Source organism: Nycticebus coucang, chromosome 1 (assembly GCF_027406575.1).
Source record: "Nycticebus coucang isolate mNycCou1 chromosome 1, mNycCou1.pri, whole genome shotgun sequence".
NCBI lineage: Eukaryota > Metazoa > Chordata > Mammalia > Primates > Lorisidae > Nycticebus > Nycticebus coucang.
In genome coordinates, this window is record NC_069780.1 from 137,839,737 (window position 1) to 137,857,558 (window position 17,822).

The 17,822-nt window shown below is 39.8% G+C and overlaps 1 protein-coding gene across 8 annotated transcripts in view; it reads right to left on the minus strand.

The window, feature by feature from the left end:
• The window catches only part of LOC128584185 (general transcription factor IIH subunit 2), a 102,988-nt gene that overhangs the window by 55,692 nt on the left and 29,474 nt on the right, over positions 1-17,822 (minus strand). For 5 of the 8 annotated variants that reach the window (XM_053589182.1, XM_053589188.1, XM_053589165.1 and 2 more), the window contains exons 1-3: positions 15,109-15,208; positions 11,327-11,366; positions 9,173-9,284 (exon numbers count right to left, since the gene is read on the minus strand). In XM_053589182.1, the coding sequence (XP_053445157.1) occupies positions 9,173-9,284; positions 11,327-11,328 (114 nt within the window). In that variant the 5' untranslated portion in view covers positions 11,329-11,366; positions 15,109-15,208. Of the gene's footprint in view, positions 1-3,743; positions 4,411-9,172; positions 9,285-11,326; positions 11,367-15,108; positions 15,212-15,748; positions 15,853-17,251; positions 17,316-17,822 lie in introns of those variants that run through there. The other 3 variants (XM_053589218.1, XM_053589226.1, XM_053589208.1) reach the window with 2 other exon arrangements.

Below are 17,822 nucleotides of genomic sequence, written 5' to 3' on the forward strand. Positions count from 1 at the left end.
TGTCACTCAACATTTCAAGCCATTTGCATTACACCTTTACCATATAATGTATCTAACTCATGGAACAAAATACAAACACATCTTCAAGGTATCTAAAGAGACAATAATATAACACATAATTTACACAGCTTACAACAAGATATTACAGCCATGAGTCAAACTCATTTACCAATAACTTCTCTTAACACATTAGCTCAATCTTTAACTAATGGGTTTAGAACACTCAATCCTCTTAACTGAATCCAGTATATTATACTCATAACCATTATTAGTTATTTGTCATTTTGTATTGTGTTATTGTTACCATGTCTCATACAGTATCTGTTTTCCTCTATTAACTCTATACGCCAAGAAGTCTTTAAACTACGGTTTAAAAACAAAAAAGGGGGAAATGCCGCGCCCACGGCATATAGCCGTAGTGAGGCAGTGCTGTCCGCGTTACAGAACGACGGGAAGGTGGTTTGTACTCCCCGGAGCTTTGCCCCCAGCGCCCCCAGTATGCACAGCATCAGAAATGTTGCCTAGCATACTCAGTTACCCGCTTAAGTTTAAAGATTGTGGCGTCTACTCATGTGTTTGTCATCCTGTACCAGAAGTCTGTTTGTTCTGATAAATTGTCAATATGTACTTTCCTAAGAATGAGCACAATACACTACTAATCCAGATAGAGCACAGCCTTGTGAGCTGCTAAACTCAGTGGCACCAACAATGAGCACATAAAGATGTTTTCCCACCAGTGAGCTAAGACAATAAGCCCAAGGACATGAAATACAAATTATCTACATAAGTTACAAAGTCACTAAAACACATCCACCCACCATAAAGTCCTGTTCAGAACATCTTGTTTCACCAATTGTCACGCATAATAAAAATCAATAGGAAAAATAATACTTGTCAAGGAATTTACTCTAAATCAAAATTATAATTATCAATAACAGTAAGATCAAATAGTAAATGTAGAATTAGTCAAGCATTAACATAAAGAAGATGTCAAGCTGTTCTAAAAAAATAATAAGAAACTGAGATAGGAGAAAGCGGGCAGAGTTGACTAATAACCGCCACCCTCCGGAAGCGGAACGTTAAAACATAACATGATAAATCACACTTGTAAACGCAAAAATAACCCGCGCACGTAAGCAAAAAGATTGCATTATGTAAACTCTGTAAAAATGTATAAATACCAACATGTGTACCCAATAAATTTACAGCTACTTCCTTCATCACATGCTGTGTGGCAGTCTGTCATTTTTCCTGCGCCGACCTCTCAACTTTCCTCGTTCCTTCTCCCTGCACTCCCTCGGACTGAAGGCCACCGACAGGGCGGTCCGTTACAGAGGAACTTAGCTAAAGACAGACAGAACCAAAGATGGCGCCAGTACTGACCACCCCACAGGGAGCAGTGAAGAAAAATAAAGAGTAAAAAAAGGGCGTCACAATAGATGAATGTAGTTCATAGATTATATCAGAAGTAGGAATTTGAGCAAGGGGTGGTGAGCCATTTCCGCCACCCTGTCTACTTTTGAGCTTGGTCTTAACTTTGTAAATCTTTTCTGTGTCTTTCTATAAACTCTGAGAGTCTTGACATAGTGTGTATCTTCTTCTATTTCATCCTGGTTGTACCCGCCACTCAGAAGACAGGTTCTAATTGAGAGACTCTGGCCGGGGCACTCTCTGGTGTGTCTCAAACGCTGTTTCATGGAAGGCAGGTGGTCGGCAGCCAGGTACGGGGCAACCAAGGCCTTTTCTACTTTTTCCTAACAGCAGTGGTTCTTATGACAGGGAGCAGTCCTAGCCAGGAGCTTATTCTGGCCCACCCTGTCTGTTTTAATGTTTATTTGTTAGTTGATGGTATGTCTTTCAATTTTTCTTCTGACCACCCAAGAACCCCCAATTTACAGTTCCCACACACTTTTGCTATTATAGCCTGTTTACTCTCAATAAGGTATACCCAGGGGTGGCACCTGTGGCTCAAGGAGTAGGGCGCCGGTCCCATATGCCAGAGGTGGTGGGTTCAAACCCAGCCCCGGCAAAAAAAAAAAAAAAAGGTATACCCAGAAAGAGTTCTGCCTATGATGGTATATCTGCACTGAACCTAAAACATAGACTTCATCATACATTCTCATCTAAATTTCTCCGATGACCCAGAGTGAGAAAGCTGAAGTTCAAGTTAAATAGTCTGTAACTATGGAACGCAGTGAGGCTAATAGGAATAGATACCATAATTTTGGCTACATTAATCTGAATTATAAGACAAACCAGTCTCACATATCAAATAACCAAAATGTTGGTATTACACATACTCCATTAAGTAAAATACTACACCAGTTATTACAGAGTAAGCTTTAAAGCAGGGATGTCCAACATTTTTTCTTTCCTGCCACACATGGGAAAAATGAGTTGTCTTGGCCACACATTAAATACACAAAAACTAGACTGGGTGCAGTGACTCATGCCTGTAATCCTAGGACTCTGGCCAAGGTGGGTGGACTGCTTGAGCTAAAGAGTTCTAGACCAGCCTGAGCAAGAGCAAGACCCTGTCTCTAAAAATAACAAGGCACTGTGGCAGACACCTGAAGTCCGAGCTACTCAGGAGGCTGAAGCAAGAGAATCGCTTGAACCCAAGAGTTTGAGGTTGCTGTGAGTTATGATGACACCACAGCACTCTACTGAGGGCGACAAAGTAAGACTCTGTATCAAAAAAAAAGAAAAAAAAAACCCTAGCTTATCATAAAAGCAAGAATAAAGGCTTGATTCTTTCTTAAAAGTAAATAAATAGGGTGCCGCCTGTGGCTCAGTGAGTAGGGCGCTGGCCCTGTAAACTGAGGGTAGTGGGTTTGATCCTGGCCCCATCCAAACTACAACAACAACAACAAAAATAGCCAGGGGTTGTGGCGGGCGCCTGTAGTCCCAGCTACTCGGGAAGCTGAGGCAAGAGAATTGCCTAAGCCCAAGAGCTGGAGGTTGCTATGAGCTGTGATGCCACGGCACTCTACCGAGGGCAACAAACTGAGACTCTGTCTCTAAAAAAAAATAAATAAATAAATAAATAAATACAAAAACACTAGCAAAAGAGCACAAAAAAGATCTGTGTATCATTTCCCTACATCCAACACCACAGATTAGCAAAACAGTCCTCAAATAATCTGCATGTGGCCCACCCCTGCTTTAAAGCATTAAGTTTATCATACGAAAGTGAAAGCATTACATGAAACTTTTTCCCTGTTTGCATTTGAACATCACCTTCTGTTAAGCTTCAAAATTGTTACCATGATAAAATGAAGGTTAGAATGTCAATTATGATAGTAGGCAACTTTGCTTATAGAAAAATGATACCAGACTGTTAAACTATATCTGGATTGGGAAACACTATAAATAAACTGATGGACAGGCTGGGCATGGTGGCTTATGCTTATAATCCCAGCACCTTGGGAGGGCAAGGCAGGATAGTTTGAGGCCAAGAGTTCAAGAACAGCCCTGGCAACAAAGCAAGACCCCATCTTTAAAAATTTTTTTAAGGGCGGCGCCTGAGGCCCAGTGAACAGGGTGCCGGTCCCATATACTGAGGGTAGCAGGTTCAAACCCAGCTCCAGCCGAACTGCCAACAAAAAAATAGCCTGGCGTTGTGGCAGGCACCTGTAGTCCCAGCTACTTGGGAGGCTGAAGCAAGAGAATCGCTTAAGCCCAGGAGTTGGAGGTTGCTGTGAGCTGTGATGCCATAGCACTCTACTCAGGGCTATAGCTTGAGGCTCTGTCTCAAAAATAAATAAAAATTTATTTTATTTTTTTAAATTAGCCAGGTGTGGTGGTACACACCTATAGTCCTCGCTATTTGGGAGGCTAAGGTGCCGGGAGCCAAAACATATCACAAAAATGCCCCTTGCTAAGCCTGCTTGATTTGCAGTTTTACGAGCAAACTACTCTCAGGAATTCAACCAAACAGCAATGGTACTTTCCCCTTGCGTATCTCTTCAAAAATGCACCCCCCGCCTTAGGGTCCTTCTCCTAGTAATTTTCCAGAAACTAGCCCCCTCCCCGCCCTGTTAGGAATTGCCCTTAGTTACTTCCTCGTTTGTGTGCTTATAAGTCCAGCTGAAAAATAAACTCGACGGAGCTTGATCAGACTCTTGACTTGCTCTCATTCTTTTGTGTCTCTTGTCCCCTCATTCGACTGACCCCTTTGTTTCCCAGGTCCCGGCTGAATTCCCCGCGGGCCGGGGCAATTGGCGCCCAAACATGGGGCAAGGGTACAGGGGTGTCATCAAACGTTGCTGCCAGTAAGGGTACCCTTATCACTGGATTGCCGCAACACGAAGGTTGTGAGTGAAAATCCGCACTGTGATCGCCGCGCCACAAGGAGGACGTGAGTGAAGATCTGTACCGCGATCACTGCAGAATTGCCCACCTGCGAGTCTGATCCGTCAAGGTAAGAGAAAGCAACGAGTTTATGGGACAAACGTTAAGTAAACATGAATTGTTTATTCAGGGACTCAGGGAGTCCCTCAAGACACGAGGAATTCGGGTAAAGAAAAAAGATCTCTATAAATTTTTTGTTTTTATTGGTGATATCTGTCCTTGGTTCGCCCAAGAAGGCACTATTGATGTTCTGAGATGGACTAGAGTCGGTGATTGTCTAAAAGATTATTATAGAACATTCGGCCCCGAAAAAATCCCCGTTCAGGCATTTTCCTACTGGAACTTGATCTATGATATTTTAAAAACTTACAACCAATGGCCTGATGTCCAAGAGGTTGTTAAAGAAGGGGAGAAGGCGCTTAAAGAACACTCCAGACCACCCTCAGTCTGCCCTTCTGTTTCTGTTCCTATGCCTGAGCCTGACACTGCCCCCAATCCTGAACCTCCCAAACCTCCTGTTAATTCCCTATACCCCTCCCTCGAGGAGCCCCCTCCCGACTCCCTCTCCCCCAAAGAAACGACCACCCGGGAAGAGGAGGCCGCTAAGTATCACAATTCTGACTGGCCTCTCTTCCCTTCCGTCCTAAATCATCCCCCTTCCTATGCTTCTGCCCCTCCATTTTGTGCTCCGATTCTAGGTGTAGACACTCCAATTGAAAATGTCAAACGCAAATTATGTCAGGAGGTCTCCTCCCTTAAGGACTTACTCCAAACAAGGAAGGAACATTTAAAATTCATTCAAGAGTTACGTGCTTTAGAATTGGAGCTAAAAATCCCCCCCCCCCGCTCACCCCAACATTCCATAAACATAGCTCAAAACAAAAACCTTTAAAGGCGCTGCACGCCTTTAGTTATCCCGTAACTAAGATAAAAGGGGATCCCCCTCCCGAATCAGAACCAAAACCCCCCTCTGATGGGGACGAACACCCCTCGGCAGATGACGACTCGGATAATGACCACGAGGCCTCCGACTCAGATGCTGAAAAAGCTGAAACTGCCGATTAGCAGTATCGTCGCTTGAATTTCAAGCAAGTTAAAGAATTAAAAACTGCTGTGTCCCTCTATGGACCCACAGCCCCTTTCACTATATCTATAGTTGAATCTCTGAGTGAGCGGTGGCTCACCCCAAATGACTGGTTCTTTATAACCCACCCTGCCTGGAGGTGATTATGTCCTCTGGAGAACTGAATATGCTGATAACTGTAAAGAAACAGAAGCCCATAATCCTGAAAATAAAACCTCCAAGAAATGGACTAGGGATAAACTCATGGGACGTAATCCCTATGATACTAACATTACACAAGCTAAATTTTCCCCCAGGCTCCTGGCCCAAATACAGAATGCTGCCCTCAAAACATGGAGAAAGCTCCCTCCCAAGGGATCGGCAACTACCTCCTTGGCCAACATTTGACAGGGCATCGTTGAACGTGCTCATCAAACCCTTAAAAATACCTTTCACAAATTAAAAAAGGGAGAATTATACCCCATGAAAGGATCCCCAAGAAACATTCTTCATCATGCCCTATTTGTCCTTAATTTTTTAAATATGGATGCCCAGGGCAAGTCTGCCGCTGACCGCCTTTGGCACCCAGAAACAAATAACAATTATGCCACAGTCCTATGGAAGGATCCACTCACCTCGAAATGGAATGGCCCAGACCCAGTTCTTATCTGGGGCCGAGGATCCGTATGCCTATTTGATACCAAAGAAAATGCAGCCAGATGGCTGCCTGAAAGATTAGTAAAACAAATTGATAACAATTCTAAAATCCAGGGAGAAAAACCTCCCTGAGATTATTTTTCTCCTTTCCCTTCCAGAACCACGGATTTCCATCCATGATGCTGCCTTATCTCCTGATCTTCTGCCTCCGGGCACTGGGCCAACCTGTTCCAGCGGTCACCAAGCCCTTCGCTTGGCGCTTCTATTTAACCGAAAACTTGACTGATGAAAACACAGATTAACAAACTTCATAAGCTTATCTTAGATTTACAAAAACAAAAATTTTCATCTGAGGCAAACAAGTGGTGAAAGTCCTCCATGTACTCCTTACTCATGCCCCTTGCAGGTCCCCTTATTAGCTTGCTATTAATAATCACCCTTGCACCCATTATTCTTAACAAAATCATGAATTTTATCAAATCACAGATTGACTCCCTGGTATCAAAACCCATTCAAGTCCATTATCATAGACTCGACCTTGCAGACGGGGGCCTTGCCGAACCTAACAACGAAGATATTCCTCCGGGAACCGCGTAAGCACTCAGAGCTATGCATGTTGACTCACCATCCTGTGTGAGTACAATCTGGGTACCTTTTTACGGGGTGCAATAAAGACACTGCAGAGGGAAGGCATAAACAGCCTCTCTGAGTCCCTTGGAAGCAAACCTGATTTGCATAGAGGTTAGCGTCGTAAAAAGTTCTCCTCTCCTCCCCAAAAGACGCTCAAACTTATCATGCGGTCATTATGCCCGCGGGAGGAATCAGGTCAATACTTCCCCCAAAAAAGTTAATGCCCTCTCTTCTATGCCGACAACTGACAGACCCCAACAAATTTAAAAAACTAAAAGGGAGGAGATGCCGGGAGCCAAAACATATCACAAAAATGCCCCTTGCTAAGCCTGCTTGATTTGCAGTTTTACGAGCAAACTACTCTCAGGAATTCAACCATAACAGCAACGGTACTTTCCCCTTGCGTATCTCTTCAAAAATGCACCCCCCGCCTTAAGGTCCTTCTCCTAGTAATTTTCCAGAAACTAGCCCCCTCCCCGCCCTGTTAGGAATAGCCCTTAGTTACTTCGTTTGTGTGCTTATAAGTCCAGCTGAAAAATAAACTCGACGGAGCTTGATCAGACTCTTGACTTGCTCTCATTCTTTCGTGTCTCTTGTCCCCTCATTCGACTCACCCCTTTGTTTCCCAGGTCCCCGTTGAATTCCCCGTGGGCCGGGGCACTAAGGCAGGAAAATTGCTTGAGCCCAGGAGTTTGAGTTTTGTTGCAAGCACTCCAGCAGCCTGTGCAACAGAGCAAGACCCTGTCTTCTAAAAAAGCCCAAATAAATAGATAAATAATTTGATGGAGACCTCATACTTTAGGCTTTCCTGAGTATGGTCACTCCTTTTTTTTTTTTTTTTTTTTGAGACAGAGTCTCATTTTGTCACCCCATACAGTGCCATGGCGTCATAGTTCACAGCAACCTCAAACTCTTAGGCTCAAGCAATTCTCTTGCCTCCACTTCCCAAGAAGCTGGGACTACAGGCACCCACCAAAACACCTGGCTATTTTTAGAAATGGGGTCTTGCTCTAGCTCAGGCTGGTCTTGAACTCGTGAGCTCAGGCAACCCATCTGCCTCGGCCTCCCAGACTGCTGAAATTATAGGTGTGAGCCACTGTGTCTGGCCCATGGTGACGCTTGAAACAGACACATCCTTTGTGGGAACCCTAGAAATTGTGTTTATGGAACTGTTAAAAGAGATATTGGGGCCTGGTGCAGTGGCTCATGTTTATAATCCCAGCACTTTAGGAGGTTAAGACAGGAGGAGATCATTTGAGGCAAGGAGTTTGGGAATAGCCCGGGCAATATGGTGAGACCCCCATCTCTACAAAAAATAAAAATATTAGCCAGGTGTGGTGGTATACTCCTATAGCCCTAGCTACTCAGGAGGGTAGGGTGAGAGGATCATTTGAGCACAGGAATTCTGAGGTGGCAGTTAGCTTTGATCATTCCACAGCACTCCAGCCCTGGAAAACAGAGCAAGACTCCACCTCTAAAAAAATTAAGCATGGCCAAGACAGTCTTGGGAGTTTGAATGTTTAACTTAAAAAGACCCCTCGGCCACAAATAATTTCAGATGTATTAACTTTATTTTTATACTCCACATTCTTAAACCTAAAAAGACCCCTCTGATGGATATAGTAATATACATTTCATATGTATTAATATGTATTAATTTCATAATTATTTTCATCTTACACTGAATTCATTTATACTTAATTTTCTTCTTATATTAAGTTGATGAATTAAAATAAATCATAAAGATTCTATATTTATTTTAATTATAAAACAATAAAATCACATCAATTTAATCATTATAGTAATTTATACATAATAATGCATAGTGACTTTGAAAACATAACTCGTAAAAAACAAAAGTGTATCAAGTATTATATAATTCTGTGATAGGATACAAATAAAACACTTAATAAAATACATTTTCTTAGCAAAAAGTTCTTTCTTTCTTTCTTTTTTTTTTTTTGAGACAGAGTCTCACTATTTTACCCTGGATAGAGTGCCATGGCATCACAGCTCACAGCAACCTCAAACTCTTGGGTTTAAGGGATTCTCTTGCCTCAGCCTCCCAAGTAGCTGGGACTACAGGCGCCCACCACAATGCCGGCTATTTTTGTTGTTGTTGTTTGGCAGGTCTGGGCCTATTTCAAACCCACCAGCCTTGGTGTATGTGGCTTTAGCCACATACACCATAACGCCATAACCACTGCGCCATAACCACTGTGCTACGGGCACCAAGCCAGCAAAAAGTTTCTTAAATTGTTATCTTTCTTTTTCTTTTGTGGTTTTTGGCCAGGGCTGGGTTTGAACCCACCACCTCCGGCATATGGGAATGGTGCCCTACTCCTTGAGCCACAGGTGCCGCCCCCTGTTATTTATCTTTTAAATGGAGCTTCTAAAGAATCATTTTATTTACAGTTCCAATTTTTTTTTTAACATGTACCATGTCTACTACATGCTGGAATCAAATACCTGAAGGACCTGGAATCTTATGAATACAACCAGGACAACAGTGTAGAGAATCATGAACAAAAACATCACAGTCCACACAGAAAACATTTTGGCACGCATTGCAAATATAGACCTACAGAGAAAAGAAGAAAAGCAAATAAATAAAAGTAGTTTCCAAAAGTTCAGTATAACATAGCTAGAAGACATTCAAATTGCTTTGTCCTTTTATATCCCTTTCAATTTTTCCCCACCTATCTACTTTATTACTTCCAATGTATTATTACATTCTCAAATCTATATACTTTTCCCCAAAAAACTATTCCTTAGAAATGAAGGCATGGCTTTGTTCTTTAGTCTTAAACGTTTATTCTATTATACTTTAATTATTATTTTTTTTCTTTTTGTAGAAACAAGGTATGTCTATATTGCCTAGGCTAGTCTTTAACTCCTGTCCTTAAAGTGATCCTCCCACCTCTGCCTTCCAAAGTGCCTACCGGCCTGGGCCATAATCTGGTCTTGGTGGCTCATGCCTATAATCCTAGCACTCTGGGAGGATGAGTCCATCAGATTATTTGAGCTCAGGAGTTTGAGACAAGCCTGAGCAAGAGTGAGATCTCCACCTCTACTAAAAAAATTAAAGAAAAAAAAAAGAAAACAGGCAAGAGGATCACTTGAGCTCAAGAGTTTGAGGTTTCTATGAGCTATGATAATGCCATGGCACTGTACCCAGGGTGACAAAGTGAGACTCTGTCTCGAAAAAAAAGAAAAGAAAAGAAAAAGAAACTATTTGGGGGAAGAAAAATGAGCTTGAAACCAGTACTAGTTCTGAATGCTTAGAGAAGTCATCTGACTGATTTGATTAAAACCAGGGGCATAAAAATGTAAGACAGATTCCCTTATTCTTTTTTTTTTTTTTTTTGTAGAGACAGAGTCTCTCAGCACTGTACCGCCCTCGGGTAGAGTGCCATGGCGTCACACGGCTCACAGCAACCTCTAATTCTTGGGCTTACGCGATTCTCTTGCCTCAGCCTCCCGAGCAGCTGGGACTACAGGCGCCCGCCACAACGCCTGGCTATTTTTCTGTTGCAGTTTGGCCGGGGCTGGGTCCGAACCCGCCACCCTGGGCATATGGGGCCGGCGCCCTACTCACTGAGCCACAGGCGCCGCCCACAGATTCCCTTATTCTTAAGGAATGAGCTCACCATCACAAAAGTTACAGTTCTCTTTCGAATAAACCTTTGACACACAGAAGGCAAAAAAAGGGGAAAAAAAAATTATACTTTCAGCCAGGTTGTTAAACTACATTTGGATTAGGTACTAGTGGCTTGGGATAAATTTTTCAGAATAGCATCACACACAAGTTCAAAAATTACTACAACTCAGAACAACACAAAAGTAAAGATGAGGTGTTCTTAAAAACTGTCAAAAGATTTGAAAAGAGGTTCTAGTGAAGATGAAGCTACTGATGTCAGAGGTATGTAAAATTAAATAAAACTTTTATGAAATATGAGAGTGGAATATGTAAGCAATACTTGTAATTAACATTTTGTTGAGTTTTAAATATGGACAAGAAACTAACTTAATACAAATAATTAAAAGTAGATAGTGATCTATGTTATTTTCATCTACACAAGTTTATATATTCAAATTGGCCCTCTTCAAAACTAAAAAAAAAGGTCTCATTGGCATGAACAGAGGAGTTACCCTTTTTTCTGTGGCCACCTTAAATGTTAACTTGAGCCTAAAGTACAGTATAAAGAAAAAAATCTTAAGTACTTCCAAAATAAATGCATTTCACTTGAAAACTGAAGACAAAGCACTAAAATGTCTTTATAGCAAAATTAGAATACAGAATAACAAAACTGCTATTTAAACTATCTTGTTCACTTTTTACTGCTACCTACTATGATGATCTTTAGGAGAAATAACCTGATATAAGCTGGTTATTCCAACAACCTATAGAAATCTTTTTATTTATTTATTTATTTTATTTTTCAGACAGACTCTCACTTTGTCACTCTCAGTAGAGCGATGTGGCATCATAGTTCACAGCAACCTCCAACTCTTGGGCTCAAGCAATTCTCTCCCCTCAGCCTTCCAAGTAGCTGGGACTAAAGGCACTTGCCACCACGCCCGGCTAAACCTAGTGAAAACTCAGAGAGCCAATGAACTTACATGTTGGTCTTTCAAGCCCTCCTGGCATCCATAACAAAATCTGAAAAACAGTTAAGAGTAATTTACTCATTAGAACAGTTCAGTAAAATTTCAATAACTGCAATCCTTTAATAAATAAATAATTATTTTACTGTGACTTTTAGGAAAAAGAGTTAAGAGTATCAATAATTTTTTAAAATTCCACTACATACCTAGGTCATTTGACAGTTCAAAATTTAGTTTTTATTTTCATTAAGGCTAAATATGAGCATGATGAACATGCTTGTCAACTGAGTTTCTGTGAGAGAATTAAACCCTACAGAAAATGATTTGAGTTACTATTTTCAATTCTTCCAAAGATGGAGATAGCTGGTACAATTCTCGATGGACACGAAAAAAACTAATTTATTATACAAAATGGATATCCAACAGCTTAATTTTCAAGGCGTGATTAAAGAGTTAAAAGTTCTCAAAACTTACTACAAAAATTAGTAGTCCCTGGCTACCCTTCTCTACTTCATTTCCAGCTTCCCAGAAGCATTTTTAAAACTTTTTGATAAGGGTACAGGTGAAACTTACTAAATGTAGAATACAAATGTCTGAACACAATAACTAAGAAAATGCCATGAAGGTTATGTTAACCAGTTGGATGAAAATATTTCAAACTGTATATAAAACCAGCACATTGTACCTCATGATTGCATTATTGTACACAGCTATGATTTAATAAAAAGAAACAACTTTTTGATAATTACTTCTGCTAAGAAGCACTTCCTTGTCGTTTTCATAAGTATTGGCTATCAACCTCCAACTATGAAAGATGAGAATTTAATTCTCTTTCAATTCTCTTGAACCAACAGTGCATACATGTATAACATACATGTATATATGTAATTTCCCTTGATTTATTTTCTATATATTACATCATCATTTTGTACAGAACAATATTCAATGTTTAGGTTATTATCCCTATATAAACATTCTCAGCGGAGCCATGTAATGTAACTTTTCCTCTCTTTAAAGCATTTCCCCCCTGGAATTAATAACTGTACTGCTATTCCCAAGCTTAGTTTCCTATGTAATTAACACTCATTCAGCCCCAATCTTCCCCTGAATTGTAGAGGAAAACAGCCCACATATTTAGCATAAGATTCATTTTCTGCTTGAGAGACCTGGAGAATCACGAGAATGGCATGTGAGTTGTGTTTGTGCAGATCAGAAAACTGGCCTCCAAGGGAGAATGTACATGTGAGGTGTGGCAATACCAGGCCTAAAGGTTATGGTAAAGATTCTCTAGATTCCAGAGATCTCTTAACACTAGAAGCAGAGGTCTTGCTTAAGATTTGAGATTTTACAAAACAAATTGGAGACATTCTGTCTAACACTTTCCATATTCCCCCTTTTCTAATGCTAACGTCTGATAACTTTTAACTACTTTTTCCTGCTTTGTGATAATAAATACAGACCCAAGGTAACCTTGGGAGGGCTCCTCCCAGAGTTCCTTAGTCCCTTGACACAGACTTTGTGTCAAGCCTCTTCATGCCTCTCGCCAAGACCCCCAAACCCCTTCACTGAATAATTTAAATATCCTCTTACTATGTTCAAATGTATCAGGAATTCTACAGTTTCCATTCTCTTGGTGATATCTCTCCTGGAGCATTTTGACCTTCTCCAAACCTGATACACAGTTGCCTCTCAGATCTTTCCTCACTACCACCCTAGGGCTTTCTTTAGCCTGTTCTGAATTAGACCATATTCTTAGAGCCAATGACACTCGCTCTCTCTCATCATTTGAATCACCCACCTCTTCTAGTTTCCCGAGAAAATCTTTTAGAGTCCTTACAAGTCTGAAATGTTTTTATTCTACCCACATTCAACTGATAGCTTGGCTGGCTATGTAAGTTGGTAATAATTTTTACCCTAAATTTTGACAAAAAAACCAAACTATTTTAATTCCAGATCCTTTACATGTGACTTAATTTTCCTCTCTGGAAATGTTTACAGATAGTATTTTGCTGCATATTCTGAAGTTTTACAGTTATGTACTTCAGTGCGGGTTTCCTTTAGGTAGGCACTTGACAGTCCCTTTCAATCTAGAAAGTTCTACCTTTCAATAGTAGAAAATTTCCTTCTTAATCTATTTCTTTGATGATTTTCAACTCTGTATTTTATCTTTTCTTTTTTCTCATATTATTCTAATATTGAACTCTCTGGTAAATCCACCAATTTTCTTATCTTTATTCCCAAGGTTTTTCATTTCTGTACTAAACCTCACCCGTAAGAGTAAATAAACACAAGCTAAAACCATGAGATTTTTTTTTACTTGTAGGTTCTGGGTAATAGCAAAAAGTTTCATAATACCTAATGTTGGCCACTGATAGAAAACAATAAATGAGATTTCTCTGAACAACAACTTTATAATACCTACCAAAATTCACAAACATACATTACTTTTGACTCTACAATTCTGCCACTGAGAATTTACTACGCATTTATACTTGCATAAATGTTTAAAGGCAGTGATATGAAAGTTATTTGTTAATATTACTAGCAAAACAAATGGTCTTAAATATCTAAAAGTAGGCAATTGGTTATATACATGAAATATCCATAAAATACATGAGTTTCAAAAACAAAATTGATCTAGATATGCTGATGTGAAATGACTTCTAAATGTGAAAAGCAAGGAAATGGATGGATACATAATTGTCAGCTAGCCAGTAAGTATTTAACATGATTCCTAAATCCTAGATGTTCTTGAGTTTGTTTTTTTTTTTTTTTGCAGTTTTTGGCTGGTGCCCTACTTCTTGAGCCATAGGCGCTGCCCCTCTTGTTTTCATTTTTTTTTTTTTTTTAGAGACAAAGTTTTACTTTGTCACCCTCGGTAGAGTGCTGTAGCATCACAGCTCACGGCAACCTCCAGCTCTTAGGCTTAGGTGATTCTCTTGCCTCAGCCTCCAGAGTAGCTGGGACTATAGGTGCCCGCCACAATGCCCAGCTACCTAGATGTTCTTAAAAGCAGTAAATCTGTATTTCCCAAAAACTTTCTACAAAAGATTGACCAACTCAATTTCAGATTTTATTAGTGAGATTTCACATGAATAGCACTAATAAAAATACTTATTGGTTTTAGATTAATTATATTGTGCCAGCCTCTTATTTTCAGTGGCATATTAAGAGTTGGCCTGTATCGGGCGGCGCCTGTGGCTCAAGGACTAGGGCGCCGGTCCCATATGCCAGAGGTGGTGGGTTCAAACCCAGCCTCGGCCAAAAAACCAAAAAAAAAAAAAAGAGTTGGCCTGTATCAGCTCAACCATTAAGTATGTTTTTAGGAATTCTGAGAGCTGGTTGTTAATTGGTAGCTTTGGACATGGTAGGAGCACATACCATGAAAATCAGCAAATACTACCAATCAGAGCTCTTTTTTACTTTTTGGAGAACTTATTTATCAGTATACCATCACTCTTAATTATATATATAGGTGGATTTAGGGAAATTAACAGATTTCTGGAGATCAAGATGTTTAATAATGAGTCATTTCAGTCATAACCAAGGCATCGTTCAATTCATTTTCCATATTAGAAGTACTTTTGTCCAAGTGACTATGACTATCTTTTTTGCAGTTTTTTTTTTTTTTTGGCCCGAGCCGGGTTTGAACCCACCACCTCCAGTATATAGGGCTGGCGTCCTACTCCTTGAGCCACAGGTGCTGTCCAATATGACTATCTTTTTAAAGGTAGTAACAATGTATTCAAACATTAGTTTACCACATATAATAGATATATTAATCAAAACTCATATACCTTTCTCCATTATATTCTTCTAGGGGAATTTCTTGAAAAGCATCCAAAGGAAATAAATGATGATAAGACCGTGCCAAATGGGGAGCTGACACCAAAGTAAGACCTAACACATAAAGCAGAGAGACAAATGTTTAATAGCTCAAACCTTATAAAGACAATGGTTGAAAAGCCAATAGATAAAACTTAGGCTAAATATTTTCAAGTTCTTTTAGGATGGCAGGTATTCATTTCTTCAGTTTACATGTGGCCATAAAAGAAGATTCAAAGATGGAGGATTAGTTCTGTCAGTGTGTGACCTATCTTGGGCTATGATGAAATTCCACAATTTATGTATTACTTTAGTATCTCATTCTATGTATATATATTTATTTTATAAAAGTAAAAGCTAAAAAGAATTCTATACTAGATCTATTGCATTGCCTTTGTTCAGAAAGAGGATCAGGAAATACTTCTAGAATGCCATGTTTATTCTTGGAAGTGGAGTACTAGGCCTTCAGTGAAAAAGGTAATCAATTTCTCTTTACACAAATTAAATCTAAAAACACACGAAAAATTTGATATTTACATTTCTTTTAGCAGCAATATAGATAAGAAGGTATTCAAGATTAACTGACTGAATAATGAATAGTTGGTTTCTTACCACAGATTTTACATTCAACAGGTAGCTCACAGTACTTTGCTCGACACTGTGGACAGAAATAGCCTCCTAATGTAAGCCCTGGCTCAGAATTGCTATCCAAATGCCTGTGGAGACAAAAATTACTTTAAAAAGGTGATATAAAAAATACAAAAAGAGCTAAAGAAATTATGCTACTTTGATTTTAAAACCTTGAGTCTATTTTAAAACTTGCTTAAAAATTTATTTAGAAATCTGAGTACATCTTTTTTTATTTTTATTTTTTAGAGACAGAGTCTCAAGCTGTCACCCTGGGTAGAGTGCCGTGGTGTCACAACTCACAACCTCAAACTCTTGGGCTTAAGCGATTCTCTTGCCTAGACCTCCTAAGTAGCTGGGACTACAGGTGCCCGCCACAATGCCAGGCTATTTTTTTTGTTTGTTTTAGCAGGCCAGGGCTGGTTCTAACCCACCAGCCCTAGTGCATGTGGTAGACGCCCTATCCACTGAGCTATGGGTGCCACCCGAAACATTTTCCTTTGTACTTTTTTTTTTTTTTTTGTAGAGACAGAGTCTCACTTTATGGCCCTCAGTAGAATGCCGTGGCCTCACCCAGCTCACAGCAACCTCCAACTCCTGGGCTTCAGCGATTCTCTTGCCTCAGCCTCCCAAGTAGCTGGGACTACAGGCGCCCGCCGCAACGCCCAGCTATTTTTTGGTTGCAGTTTGGCCGGGGCCGGGTTTGAACCCGTCACCCTCGGTATATGGGGCCGGCGCCTTACCGACTGAGCCACAGGCGCACTGCCCTCCTTTGTACTTTTTAACTACTAGGCATTCTATGGCTCCACTGTTGATGTCCTCTATGATGTCATCAGGGTGGTGGCCATTAACATTGCAGCCCACCAACTGGGCCATCCCAGGATCTCTTAGATCCAGACATCTCCAGAGAGTTCTCTGGTTAAAGATTGGGGCCGCATCTGTCTGACAATGTTAACAATCTCATTGAAAGTGATATTTCAGTTGTGTTTAATGTTTTCCTGTTTCTTTCTGTCTCTCAGTGGTTCCTTGAGGGCTTTGATGATGAAGGCAGAGGTAGAAGGTACCACTTTAATACAGGCCTGTCTGTTCTGGATAGTCAGTTTCACTGTAATTCTCAGACCCTTCCAGTCACCGGTTGCCTTGGCAATGTCATCACCAATCTTTTTTGGAACCAAACCCCAGGGGCTGATCGTGGGGGCCAGGCCAGAAACCTGACTTTGATCTCACTGGGGTCAAACTTAGGCGGCACAGTAGAGTATGTCTATCTATTCATGTCTCCACCACTTCTTAAGTACTACAAATTTCTCTTTATCTTACTGTTTTACTTAGTAATACATTCTGAAGATTATGCCCTAGATATATAAAGAGTCCTTATTCCTTTTTACACCTGCACAAAAGACAATCTTTTATAAAAGCCATTGCATTTCAAGACCATATTTTAAAATTATAACTTAAAGGAAAGAGTTAAAAATTAAGATCTTTACTTACGCCATGCTAAAAGAGGGTTTTGCATCTTGATCAGACAAAGAAGCAATGGTGTGCTGAGGAAATCCTTCATATAAGAAAATATATTTTAAAAAAGAAAGAAAATGTATTACTTTCTTTTTCTGAAAGATGGAAATAAAGGAAATGAAGAGGAAAATGAAGGAAAGAACTATCTACACGCATGACCTCAGAATCTAGCATTCCTATTTATATTTTCTAAGTTAATAAAGATTAACACGGCTTTTTAAAAAGAAAAATTTTATAAATTTTTACATAGTTTCTGATACCACTAAAGCTTATGTTACATAGTTCACCTTCACTTTAAGCATATATTTCTATGTTTAAAATTGTGGAATGCCAAATCTTTCATGTAATTTGTTTTCCATATATAATTTTAAATTCTGAAAACATGCCCAAGAAAAGTAGAAACCATTTAAAAAAGAAATTTAATCATATAAACATTTTAAATCTACTATCTACATATCAAAACAAATAAATAAAAGTAAATAACCAATTGGAAAAATATTTGTCAGATGATTGAGACAGGGTTGGTATTCCTGAAAGACTTCAATAA